This window comes from Thermothelomyces thermophilus, chromosome 1 (assembly GCF_000226095.1).
Source record: "Thermothelomyces thermophilus ATCC 42464 chromosome 1, complete sequence".
In the NCBI taxonomy this organism is placed as follows: domain Eukaryota; kingdom Fungi; phylum Ascomycota; class Sordariomycetes; order Sordariales; family Chaetomiaceae; genus Thermothelomyces; species Thermothelomyces thermophilus.
Window position 1 is genome coordinate 8,989,711 of NC_016472.1, and position 12,034 is coordinate 9,001,744.

Genomic DNA, 12,034 nt, shown 5'->3' on the forward strand with positions numbered 1-12,034 from the left:
ACCCACAGCCCCCAAAATACAATATCCAAGTCACATACATCATCATCGTCTTCATCATCATAATCCAGCGGCGCGAGCCGAAATAGTCTACGAACAGATCCTTTGGTTTGGTCCTAACAGAAGAGACAGGAATCTGCTTTTGTTTTATAAAACCACCTGATGCAATGGAACCAGAACCGGAATCTGAGGTTTGCTTTTTGAAACTTTTCCCACCCGGCCCATGTTGTATATAAACAGAACAAAAATGGGAAAAAAAAGAAATAAGATGAACATGACTCAGAGGCATCGTTCACGATGCAAGACAGTCCCCATTACGACATGACCAGCGCGAGCAAAGCCATGCGGCAGTAGAGACCGTATCTCATCTGCAGCCAAAGTCAGCATAACTCAACCCAACGATCAATTGGCAGTCCAGAAGGGAGGAGGAAGACTCACCTGTCTGAAATACGCCGCCCGCTGATCAAAGTCGACCTCCTCCGCAACCTCCTCGTTCCTCGGTAGCGGGTGCATGACCACCATGCTGGACTTGGCATGCTTGAGCGTGCCGTAATCGATGCGGTACGAATCCTTAACTGCCTCGTACTCCTCCAGGCTGTTGAACCGCTCCTTCTGTACGCGCGTGCAATACAGGACGTCTGTCCTGCCCAAAATCTCGGGCGTCAGTGTCTCCGACTCGCAAAGCAGCTCGCCAGCGTCGACGAGCTGCTGGCGGACGGCAGGTGGGAGGGCCAGCGCCTTGGGCGAGACGAGCTGCACCTTCACTTGGTAGTGGCGGAGCAGGTAAACGAGGGAGTGGACGGGCCGGCCGTAGAGGAGGTCGCCGACGAAGGTGATGGTCAGGCCCTGCATGGTGCCGAGTTCTTCGCGAATTGTGAAGAGGTCGAGGAAGGCCTGAGTTGGGTGCTCCTTGCTTCCGTTGCCGCCGTTGATGACGGGCACGGGGGAGTATTTCTTGGCGACTTCCACGCACTTCTCATCAGGGTGACGGAGGACGACTGCGTCGCCGTAGCAGGCAAGCGTGCGGAGCGTGTCCTGGAGACTCTCCCCTTTTTGCACCGACGATGTCGACGTTGTGATGGCGATGGTCCGGCCGCCGAGGCGCTGCATGGCTGCGTCGAACGAGGCCGACGTGCGGGTCGACGGCTCGTAAAAGAGGGTACACAGTAGGCGGCCCTTGAGAATGTCAAGGACGCCTTCGCGCTGGACACCAAGGCGCATTTCCTGGGCAATGTGGAAGAGAAGGCGCAAGTCGGAACGGGTGTACTGTGTCACCGACAAGACATGGGACTTCTTAAAGGTCGACGGCGCAGACAGCATCTCCTGCAGCGGCGAGATGTGGGGCTGAATGGTCAGGGGAGGAGCGAGTTCATCAACGGCATGCGCCCGACCCAGGGGAGCGAGAGGCGCAGTGCTTTCCGTGGGCTTCGGCCTCCCGAGCCCCGACCGAATGTGGCGACGGTCTTCGGGGGTAGGCGACATAGGCTGGGTGACGGGCCTGACAGCGGGGGTCGAAACCACGGCAGTTGGAGGCAGTGCCCCGTGAGTGGACATATCAGTGCCCCTCGGGGACACCGAGAGCATGGTGCCGTCGAGGCAGACGGTTTCGTCTTGGAAGGTGACGCGCTGAACGGTAGCCTTCAGGGTCTTACCCGTGAAGGGCGACCAGGACTCGGTGGCTTCCAAAGTGTAAGGCCGGTCGATCTCGACCTCCAAGCTCGCGCCGAGCTGCTCATGCAGTTCGAAGATGCGAATCGGGTTGTCGTGAAGCCTGACTCTAACATCTTCGACAGTCAACTTGCCATCGGCGACCGAGGTCAAGATGAGCGGGAGAGCATCGGCAATGCCAACAGTCACGTCCGTAGGCTTCTTCAGGAAGTGGGCAAGCTGGTAGGGCAAGCTGCCAACCGAGAAGACATCGATCGTCTCCAGATATTCCCACAGGGCAGCCTGATCCTCCTCCGTGGGCAGGAATTGGCAACCAGGGAAATCCTTCTGCGACAGGTGAAGCGAGTAGATGCTGACATCGCAAGTGACCTTGAGGCCCTTCTCCTTGCCGAGGGCGATGAGCTTGATGTCATCTTTGGTGGTCACCGCAGTGACGTGGATGCGGCGATTGTGCAGGCTGGCGAGAAGGAGAATAGAAGCCAGGTCGGTCGTCCTCGCGTCCGTGATGATCGGCTTGTGCGTGGGCCAAGCGTCAAAATGCGCCTCCACTTGGGCGACTTTGCTGATGTTGTCCGAGAGGTGGTTGAAAGGAATGAACAAGGAACCGACCTCGCCGGCAGCGTGGCTAATCTGGTGGGCATTATCCGAGGTCGCCGCGATGGACAGGTTGAAGTCGCAGTACGCACCGCGCTTACCGTTCTGCTGGGCAACCTTCAACGACTTGACGTCCGAGATCGAGCCCCCCTTGCTGACGGGCATGACTCGGATCATGCTGAAACCAGCAGCAATAGAAGCCTTGGTCGCACGCTGGAGGTCGTCGCTGTCCCTGGAGACCAGGCCGGGAACGAAGGCCGCGATGTTGACCAGTCCGGGAAGCTGGATCGTGCGGTGGCTAGTCTGGTAGTCCCGGATACTGATGTCCAGCTCGAAGTGCCTGGCGAGGGCTTCGACCAAGATCTTGGCGTTCTTGACGTTGGTGACGAGAGGAACTTGATAGTCCACAGCCATGCGGCGGGTCTGGTAACCCTTGCTCACGTAGTTGGCCGGACGCCTATACTTGTTGTTGGACGGCAGGTTGATGTACAGGTCGATCATGTTCTTGGCCAGATGCTGCGAGAGCGAGTATTCGGACTTCTGATCCTCTCCCTTGGGCAGAACCTCGAGATACTGCACCTGCACGCCATGGGCACCCAGGAAATCTGCCGTTCCGGCGGTGGCGAAGAGCTTGTAGCCCAGCTCCTGCAGTTTCTTGACCGAGGGAAGCATCTCCTCCTTGTCCTTGTAGGAACCAATAGAGAGGAGAATGTTGTTCTTAGGGATCTTGAAGCCGGTAGACAGCAGAGCCTTGAGGTATGCCTCGTACTTGTCGGCACCGAAGGAGGCAACCTCGCCGGTGGAAGCCATCTCGACGCCAAGAACGGGATCAGCGCCAGAGAGACGCGAGAAGCTGAACTGCGGGACCTTGACACCCACGCAGTCCGGAGGGCACTGGATTTCGGGGTACTCCTCGAATGGAAGGTTCATGATCGCCTTGGTAGCCATCTCAATGAGATCCACGCCCATGACCTTGGAGACGAAGGGGAAAGAGCGAGACGCGCGGACGTTGCACTCAATCACCTTGATGTCATTGTCCTTGGCGATGAACTGGATGTTGAAAGGACCGGTAACATTGAGCGCGTCGCCAATCTTGCGGGTGGCTTCCTCGATGCGCTGGATGGTCGTCTTGGACAGGTCCTGCGGCGGAAGGATGAGCGTGGCATCACCAGAGTGAACACCTGCATTTTCGACGTGCTCCGAGATGAAGTGGCAGACGACCTTGCCGTCCTTGGCCACGGCGTCCATCTCGATCTCCTTAGCGTTCTCAATGTACTTTGTGATGACAACAGGGTGCTCGGGCGAGACCTCGGCGGCTTGCTGCAGGTAGTTTTCCAGATCGTGCTCCGAGTAGACCGTGTTCATGGCGGCACCGGAGAGCACGTAGGACGGGCGCACCAACACCGGATAAGAAACCGCCTGACAGAAAGCCTTTGCCTCTTCGAAGCTTGTCAACTCCTTCCAGGTCGGCTGGTCCACCCCGATCCGGTCCAGCATGCGAGAAAACTTGTACCGGTTTTCGGCGGTGTCGATCATCTCGGGCGAAGTACCGAGAACATTGACGCCAGCACGCAGGAGGGGAAGCGCAATGTTGTTCGGTGTCTGGCCACCCATGGCTCCAAGGACGCCGCTGGCAGTTTCCACCTCGTAGATATCTAGAACCGTTTCCAGATTGATGTTCTCGAAATAGAGCTTGTCGGCCTCGTCATAATCAGTGGACACGGTTTCCGGGTTGTACTGTCTGGATGTTAGCCTTCGTACTCAGGTCGGTAACGGCGGCGTACGTACGTTGACCATGATGGTCTTGATCTTCGACTCGCGAAGTGTGCGAATCGCTCTGACAGAGCACCAGTCAAACTCGACAGAAGAACCGATGCGGTACACGCCAGAGCCAAGGACCATGACGCCATTGTCGTTGAAGGTGATGTCGTGCTCGCTGGCATTATAGGTGAGGTAGAGGTAGTTGGTGTAGGCCGGGAACTCGGCGGCGACGGTGTCGATTTGCTTGACAAAAGGCGTGATGCCGGCCTCAAGACGCATGCCACGCACGGCGAGCTCGGTAGAGCCCCAGAACTTGGCGATCTGGCGATCACAGAAACCAAGCTGCTTCGCTCGGAGGAGAATTCCAGGACTGAGAGTGCCGCCGCTTGCCTTGTAGTCCTTCATCTGCTTGGCGAAGTCGCTAAGGCCCTTGAGCCTGTCAAGGAACCATTTATCGATCTTGGTCAGCTCCCAGATACGCTCGACGGAGTAGCCGGCGGCCATGGCGTTGGCAATGGCGAAGAGGCGCTGGTCGGACGGAGTCTGGAGCTCATCGTCAATCGACATGAGCGCCGGTGTCTCGTTGAAGCCCAGGTTGTGGAAATCGATAGCCCGGATGGCCTTCTGGATGGCTTCCTCAAAAGTTCTGCCGATACTCATGACTTCGCCGACACTCTTCATGGAGGACCCAAGCTGGGTGGAGACACGCGTGAACTTCTTGAGGTCCCAACGAGGCATCTTGACCACGACATAGTCGAGCGAGGGTTCGAAGCAGGCGCAGGTGACCTTGGTAACGCTGTTCTTGATCTCCTTCAGCGGGATGCCGAGACCCAGCTTGGCGGCAATGAAAGCAAGGGGATAGCCGGTAGCCTTGGATGCCAGGGCCGAGGACCGAGACAGCCTGGCGTTGACCTCGATGATGCAATACTCCTTGGAGAAGGGATTCAACGCATATTGAATGTTGCACTCGCCGACGACCCCGAGATGGCGGATGACATTGACGGCAGTCGTCCGGAGCATGTTGTAGTCCTCGTCGGACAGCGTCTGAGAAGGAGCGACGACAATCGAGTCGCCAGTGTGGATGCCGAGAGGATCAAAATTCTCCATGTTGCACACCGTGATGCAGTTGTCCTGGCAATCACGGACGACCTCGTACTCGATCTCCTTCCAGCCCTTCATGCTGCGCTCGATCAGCACCTGAGGGCTAGCGGCGAAGGCCTTGTTGCAAAGATCGAGGAGCTCGGCCTCGTTGTTGGCGAAACCGCTGCCGAGACCACCGAGGGCATACGCGGCGCGGACAATGACCGGGAAGCCAATGTCCTTGACCACTCTCAGAGCCTCCTCCACGTTGTTGGCGGCGGCGGACTTGGCGCACTTCTCGCCAATGGAGTCCATGCTGCGAGCAAAAAGCTCGCGGTCCTCTGTGGTGATGATGGTGTCGATCGGCGTACCCAGGACCTTGACACCGAGCGCCTCGAACTCGTCCTTAAGCTGGATACCGACCGACAGGGCTGTCTGACCGCCAAAGGTGCAGTAGATGGCGTCGGGCTTCTCGTAAAGGATGACCTTCCGCACGAACTCTGCATTGACGGGCAAGAAGTAGACCTTGTCCGCCAAGCCCTTGGACGTTTGAATGGTGGCAATGTTGGGGTTGATGAGGACGGTGTAGATGCCTTCCTCCTTCAGAGCCTTGATTGCCTGACTGCCCGAGTAGTCAAATTCACCGGCTTGGCCGATGCTGAGACCGCCGCTGCCGAGCACCAGGACCTTCTTGACCGAGACGCGAGGGTTCAGCCTGTTATTTTCCTCGACCGTGCCGCCGGGGAACCGGACGGGCTTGCGCAAGAGACTGCTGTCGGCAGCGCACTCGGAAACAGTCTGGATGAAAACGTCGAAGAGGAATTCGGTATCCCTGGGGCCAGGGGTGCTCTCGGGGTGGAACTGAACGCTGAAGTGTGGCCTGTCGACGTGCATGATACCCTCGTTGCTGCCATCGTTGGCATTGACGAAGAGCTCTTGCCACCCGGCGGGCAGAGTGGCCGCATCGACGGCGTAGCCGTGGTTCTGGGAAGTGATGTGGCACCTGCCAGTCACCATGCTGGTGCAGGGGATGTTGTGGCCGCGGTTACCAAACTTGAGCTTGGTGGTCTGGCCCCCTGCAGCCCGGGCGAGCAGCTGGTGGCCTAAGCAGATGCCGAAGATGGGGGTGCGGTTCTCCTCCAGGGCTGCGGCGATGCGCTTGACCGTGGAGTCCAAGATGGCCGGGTCACCGGGGCCGTTAGAGATGAATAGGCCGTCGTATGTCTCGTGACGGAAGTCGTAGTCCCAGGGGCAGACCAGGACCTCAACCCCGCGCTTGAGGAAGCACCTCAGCTGGTTGTATTTCATACCAACGTCGAGACAAAGGATGCGCAGCGGGCGGCCTGAAGGGTGCTTCAGGCCGGAAGCCTCGGGGGGTCGGTAGAGCTTGGGGGCCTTGATAGAAACTGGGTCGAGGTCAACGCAGGACTCAATTGGGCTCTTCTCGCGGCCCTCACTCACCCTCTGCTACGAGGTTCTTCTCGTTGGGGTTGACCCAATCGACCGACTCGAAGCGAGGCCTCCAGTCGCCCAGGATGCCGGGGAGCTTGTGGCCGTCCGTGTCACCGTTGACCCCGTTGGCCAGGTCCTTTTTCTCCATGAGCATGCGGCCCAGCATGCTGCCCTCCTCGCGAATGCGCTTCGTCAGGGCGCGCGTGTCGACACCGTACATGGCTGGGACGCCCTGCTCCTTGAGCCATGTGCCGAGGGACGAGTTGGCGAGGAAGTGGGAGAAGTCCTCGCCTGCATATGTGGCCGTTACGAGGCCGGCGATGTGGATCTTCGATGACTCGAAGTGGGCGGGGAGATCACCAAGCAGCTGGTCGAGGGCTTCCCTCGGGGGGACGCCGTAGTTGCCGACAAGGGGGAAGGTGATGACGAGGATCTGGCCGCGGTAGGAGGGGTCCGTGATGGACTCGGGATACCCCACCAAACCCGTCTGGAAGACCAGCTCGCCAGAGATGCTCTTGGGCGCGCCGAAGCTGTAGCCCTGGTAGGCGACACCATCCTCGAGCTCAAGGGTAACCAGACCTTGAGGTTCGGCGCTGGTAATGCGCGCTGTGGCGGGGCGGTAGACCGTCGTCGTAGTCATTGTGAAGGTTGTGTGGCCCTGTGAAGAGGGCAGATAGAACTCGGGAAGAACAACGGGGGGGAAAGACCAGGAAAAAGAAAGAAGAGGTAGGAGAGGGGGAAAACAAAAGAAGAAGAAGGGCGGTCGTCAGCGATGGTCGTGATGGAGTGGGACTGGATGCCACTGGGACCTAGGAACGGGAGCTCAGAGTCGCCGAGTCTCGTCCGGTGCAGTGCTGCCGCAGCAATTGGCGTGGGATTGATGCCAAAAGAGAAAGTAGCTTCACCCACAAACTGGCATGACCCAGCTTCACCAGCCCTTCTGCATGGACAGAAGGAAATAGGAGCAGAGGGAGGCAAAAAAAAAGCTGGGTGTTGAAGAATTTGTATCGAGTCCCAAGTTGCCCTGCCCCGCCACGGCAAAACGACGTCGGTCTTCCCCACCAACTTTTTTTACAGGCGGTGATGCACTAGCGCGGGGCTCGCAGCCGCAAAGAAGGGAACTGGCAAGGCAAGAGGGTACCAAGTCCGGTCAAGATTCCAGTCATTGTCCAATCAGCGCGTCGCAAACCGCGCCGGGCATGGCGGTTTGCGTGGGGTTCTCGATCTTACTGGGCAGGGTTCTCGCTGCATCTGGCTCCGATTTCGTGACCGCCTGGAGAGGAAATTTTTATGCCGCGTCTTCCACCCCTCCAATACCGCGGATTTGGTGTTTTCGATTCAGCCTCGCGACCCATGTTCCCACGACATCGCGAACCATTGATATTCTGAAAAAAAAATAGCTTTCCAGATTCGAATGAATCCCATATTGCCAGATGGCATGGGAAATGAATAAACCAACAGAAAAAGCGTTAACGCCAGAGTTAATCTGTTGTAGCAACATCGATCCACCCAGGGGTCGAACCTGGAACCTCCTGATCACTCGTCTTCGAGGAAGACATCGTAGTCAGACGCTCTGCCATTGAGCCAGCGGACCTTGCTTGCTTGTTGAGGACGAGGGACGGCGCTCACACCTATAAAGGGATCTGCAGCGGGACAGGACTGGGACTCCGGTGTACTCCGCAGCATGCTCTGGTCCCCGCTTTTGGCGCTCGAAGTGGGTCGAATCTCATCTGGCCTCGTGGTAAACTCACCTCGAGCAATGTTGGGTGTTGAGGCATGCTACAGGCCGAATCTCTTACCCACGAGTGTCCCTTTGTGCATTCCCGTTGTAGTGTAGATTCAACACGCTCATTTCACCTTTGGCTTTCTTTTATTTTTCTTCTTCTTTTTTGTGTTAGAAATCTTTGCTCGATTCTTCCCGTCAGTTGTCTGACTGCGGTACGGAGTAGACTCCGTGAGAAGTCTTATGAGGGATCTACGGAGCACCTCCGGCAAGTAGATTGCAATGGCAGGAGAGGGTTAGGGATACCTACGAGGTTCCCAAAGTCGTCCGTTGCCCCTTCCTTTCCTCAATCGTCACTTACACTAGTTGAACTCGCGTGGAGAAGGTGCATCCTCGCTGACACGAAGGTATGCTCTTAGCGGTTTCCTCTTGCTCTAACCAACCGTTGCTACCCCGCCATTGCATCTCTTGACGAGATGTGCGGAACAAGTGGGACGGTGAGTATTACGCTACCGATATGCTTGGACCGTGGGGGTACACTCACGCCAGAAATGCATCCCAGCATGAAGGCGACGACAGCCAAATTTCCGACGAAACATTGTCTTTCATCGTTCGCATCTCCACATATGGGATGAGGTTACGAATTGAGTATCCGGCATGCTGATTCTATGCATTCATCTTTTGCACTATCTGCCCAGGCTGGTGGTCATTTTCCTCAAACTGATCTTCCGGGGACGCAGGCACTACTCGAGCCTACCTTATCTCCAAAGGGAACACCTTGGTCCAAGTACGGAGTAATTCCCGTCTGCTTTAATATCTGCGCTGTACCCCTTCTGCACCTGCCACCATCGCAGGATAAACACGAGTAATGATCGACAAAACAGGAGGGTGGCCGATTACAACTCGAATGGAGGGTCGGTGCGTGGGATCAGAGGCAAACTCCATCGAATGCTCGACGGTACGGAGGTATGTACTGTATGTACACTGACGACCATCCCTGAAATAGTCAAAACTCTCTCTCCATTTACCGAGGCTGCGGTCATTGGTTCACCACGGGATCTGGTAGTGGGTGTGCACCTCACCTCCGTGCTCACCTGAGACCTGAGGAGCAGGGCCATGCGGGCAATGGCAGGGTCGTCTGCTGTGCCGCGACGTGCCGCGTTCCGTCTGGGGCGCTATTCCTGCATTGGAGTGGGTTGATGCATCGCCGACCTTCTTGGCAGCACCCACTCGACGGCGGGACCCCGCGATTCGTTGCTGCGCACATGCAACAGCCACTGCTTCAAGCTCCCCTATTCGCCGGCACACAATGAAGGAAAGGTATTCAGGTCTGGCGGTGTGGCCCGAAGGACCGGGAGATAGGTATGGAAGACGAAACCCAACCGAGAGATCAGGCTGTTTCTCCGTCCTGATCGGGGTCTCTTTTTTGGGGGTAAGGTAAGGGTTTTGCTGCGCTGTCACCTACTTTTAGCGTTGTTTCGCGACGCGGGAGGGTGTCGGTGCCTTTTAGCGCCGTGACAGGGATTCCCAGCTGACCCTCCTCCTCACCAGCCCCGGGCCGTCAGAGTCGAGCCGATCGGTCGAACCCGGCGGGCCCCTTAATAGCTCCCCGTGCTACCACCCGCGCTCGCTCCGTCCCATCTTTCTGGCTCTCCGCCGGTTGCGCTCCATGCGCTTCGCTTCTCTGCTCTGCTCTGGAAGGACTAACTTGGGATAAACGGCTGGGACAGGGAAAAAAACAAGATGTGCTACTAAAGCCGTCAATCGCTTCTCCCCGGGCAACCCTCGGTCTCAAAACTGTTCGTGTACAAGAGGCCAAAAACCCGACAGCACACGTCGGCCGCCGTCCGTCCGGCGGGCGTCAACTGTTCAGGGCTCAACCCCATCCGCCGCCTCCTGTATTCTAACGACCTCCATGGCGTTCGGGTCCCTCAACTAACGCGCCGGAGCACGCTCAGCCCCAACCGGAGGGAGAATGTTGTCTGCCTTGCTCCGACCCTTCAAGGGCAGCAGCTCGCAAGCCGAGGACCCCAGGGACCTTGAGCACGATTCTGCCTTCCCTCCGTCGGTTGCCGAATACCGCAGCCACCCTCACGCCACAGCCGACTTCACCGAGGCCGACGACGACGATGAAGAGTCTAACGATGGAGAGCGGCACCTCTACCCGCTCGGGGGCCGTCCGGAGCAGCAGGAGGACGGCCTGGCCCGGTTCAGCGGGCTCCTGCCCCTCTTCGCCACCGATCACCTAGGTCAGTGCACCTCGATCCCTTGCGTGCAGCAGTCAGAAGTTGTTGACCCCTCTTGCCTGCAGACTCCATCCCTATATATAGCATGACGCACGCCATCCGCGTCGTAGTCCAGACCCGGACGGAAACCACCCTGACCTGGGACCAGCTGCGGTCTCCCCAGGTGTCGGCTTTTCTCATCAAGCCGATGCTGCAGCAGATTCGCACGCAGCACTTCTCATGTGGAACCCTTTACGCCCTGCTCGCCAACTGCCTCCAGTTCGGGAAGGAAGAACAGTTGTGCCTAGGGAATTCCGGCACCAGTGCGACGAGGGCGAGGGTGTGCGAGCTTTTGGCCATCAAGCTGCTCAAAGAGTACTCGCCCCGGGACCTTATCGATGCCCTGTGTCACGATTTCTACCCCCTCCAGGGAATCCCAGGCTCACGATCTCCTCTCGCGTCGCCAGCAGGGAAGTCGGCGTCGGCCACTCTCCGTACCTCGGCCCTCGAAGTGGCCATCCGCGCCTCTGCAAAGCAGTTCCTCTCCCACCCTTTGGTTGTCCAACAGATCGAAGGCATCTGGAACGGCGCCATTACATTCTCTTTCTCTACAAGGGATTCCAGGAACCAGGGCTCTGCGGCGAGCGCCGCTAGAAGCAATCAGTCTCGGCGACAGAGCACTATCCGTACCCCCTTACTAGGTGACCAGCGGGCAAAAGACGAGTCTGCTCGATCGCCAGCTGGCGCAGCAGACTGTCGCTCTGTGACTCTGTACAATCCCCGAACGGCTTCCCTGTTCAAGCTGTCAAGGTTGCGTGTTCCGCGCTACCGGCGACTGCTCTCCACCTGCTCCTTGATCGTCCTGGTGTGCCTGTTCCTCGCTGTCTTGGCCCAAAGATCAGGCAAGATCACCACCTTGGAACTGCTCTTCTGGTTCTGGAGTACCGGTTTTATGCTTGATGGCCTCGTCGGCTTCAATGAGGAAGGCTTCTCCTTCTACGTCATGAGCTTCTGGAACATATTCGATCTGGGACTCTTGCTGCTCTTGATCGTCTACTACTGCATGCGCATCTACGGCGTGTTCCTCCTTGATCCCCACAAGTGGAACCAGAACGCCTACGACGTCCTTGCGGTCAACGCAATTCTCGTGCTCCCGAGAATATTCGGCATGCTCGACCACTATCGCCATTTCTCCAGGCTTTTGATCTCTCTGCGACTGCTGGCAAGAGACTTGGCCGCAGTGTTCGTGCTCACCTTGGCTTTCTGCAGCGGATTCTTCGCCTTCTTTGCCTTTTCCAAGACTCCAGACGATGCCCCCACGATGGCCTACAAGATGTTTCAGATGCTTCTCGGATTCACGCCGTCTGCCTGGGAGTTGTAAGTGCCTTCTGCGGACGAGCAGAGAGCCTCGGTTGCTGACCCGTTTCTTGAGATGGCCAACCTACAACTGGATGGGAAAGGTCTTCCTGGTTTTCTTCCTCGTCATCAGCCACTTCATGATTATGTGAGCACCTCTTCCTCATTTTCCCCCTCT

At 57.6% G+C, this 12,034-nt stretch overlaps 2 protein-coding genes and 1 non-coding gene across 3 annotated transcripts; 1 reads left to right on the plus strand and 2 right to left on the minus strand.

The window, feature by feature from the left end:
* Positions 1 to 126: 126 nt before the first annotated feature.
* On the minus strand, positions 127 to 7,276 carry MYCTH_2299023 (uncharacterized protein). The gene is made up of 4 exons (XM_003660516.1): positions 6,562 to 7,276; positions 4,048 to 6,506; positions 436 to 3,996; positions 127 to 365 (listed from the first exon to the last, which is right to left on the minus strand). The coding sequence occupies exons 1-4, from the start codon at positions 7,190 to 7,192 to the stop codon at positions 312 to 314; spliced, it is 6,705 nt and encodes a 2,234-aa protein (XP_003660564.1). The 5' UTR covers positions 7,193 to 7,276; the 3' UTR covers positions 127 to 311.
* Positions 7,277 to 8,053: 777 nt separating this feature from the next.
* On the minus strand, positions 8,054 to 8,146 carry MYCTH_t30. The gene has a single exon. It is a non-coding gene; the product is annotated as a tRNA-Arg (tRNA).
* A 1,708-nt stretch (positions 8,147 to 9,854) lies between these two features.
* MYCTH_2299025 (uncharacterized protein) lies at positions 9,855 to 12,029 on the plus strand. Its single transcript, XM_003660517.1, has 2 exons — positions 9,855 to 10,524; positions 10,587 to 12,029. The coding sequence occupies exons 1-2, from the start codon at positions 10,251 to 10,253 to the stop codon at positions 11,879 to 11,881; spliced, it is 1,569 nt and encodes a 522-aa protein (XP_003660565.1). The 5' UTR covers positions 9,855 to 10,250; the 3' UTR covers positions 11,882 to 12,029.
* The last annotated feature ends 5 nt before the right edge of the window (positions 12,030 to 12,034 follow it).

Excerpts from the sequence above, each read along its gene's own strand:
- MYCTH_2299023 (XM_003660516.1), bottom strand. The coding sequence starts at position 7,192 with ATGACTACGACGACGGTCTACCGCCCCGCCACAGCGCGCATTACCAGC. Across the intron at positions 6,507-6,561 it reads GAAGAACCTCGTAGCAGAGG|TTTCTATCAAGGCCCCCAAG; the intron begins GTGAGTGAGGGC and ends ACCTCGACCCAG. Across the intron at positions 3,997-4,047 it reads TCAAGACCATCATGGTCAAC|TACAACCCGGAAACCGTGTC; the intron begins GTACGTACGCCG and ends ACATCCAGACAG.
- MYCTH_2299025 (XM_003660517.1), top strand. The coding sequence starts at position 10,251 with ATGTTGTCTGCCTTGCTCCGACCCTTCAAGGGCAGCAGCTCGCAAGCC. Across the intron at positions 10,525-10,586 it reads CTTCGCCACCGATCACCTAG|ACTCCATCCCTATATATAGC; the intron begins GTCAGTGCACCT and ends TCTTGCCTGCAG.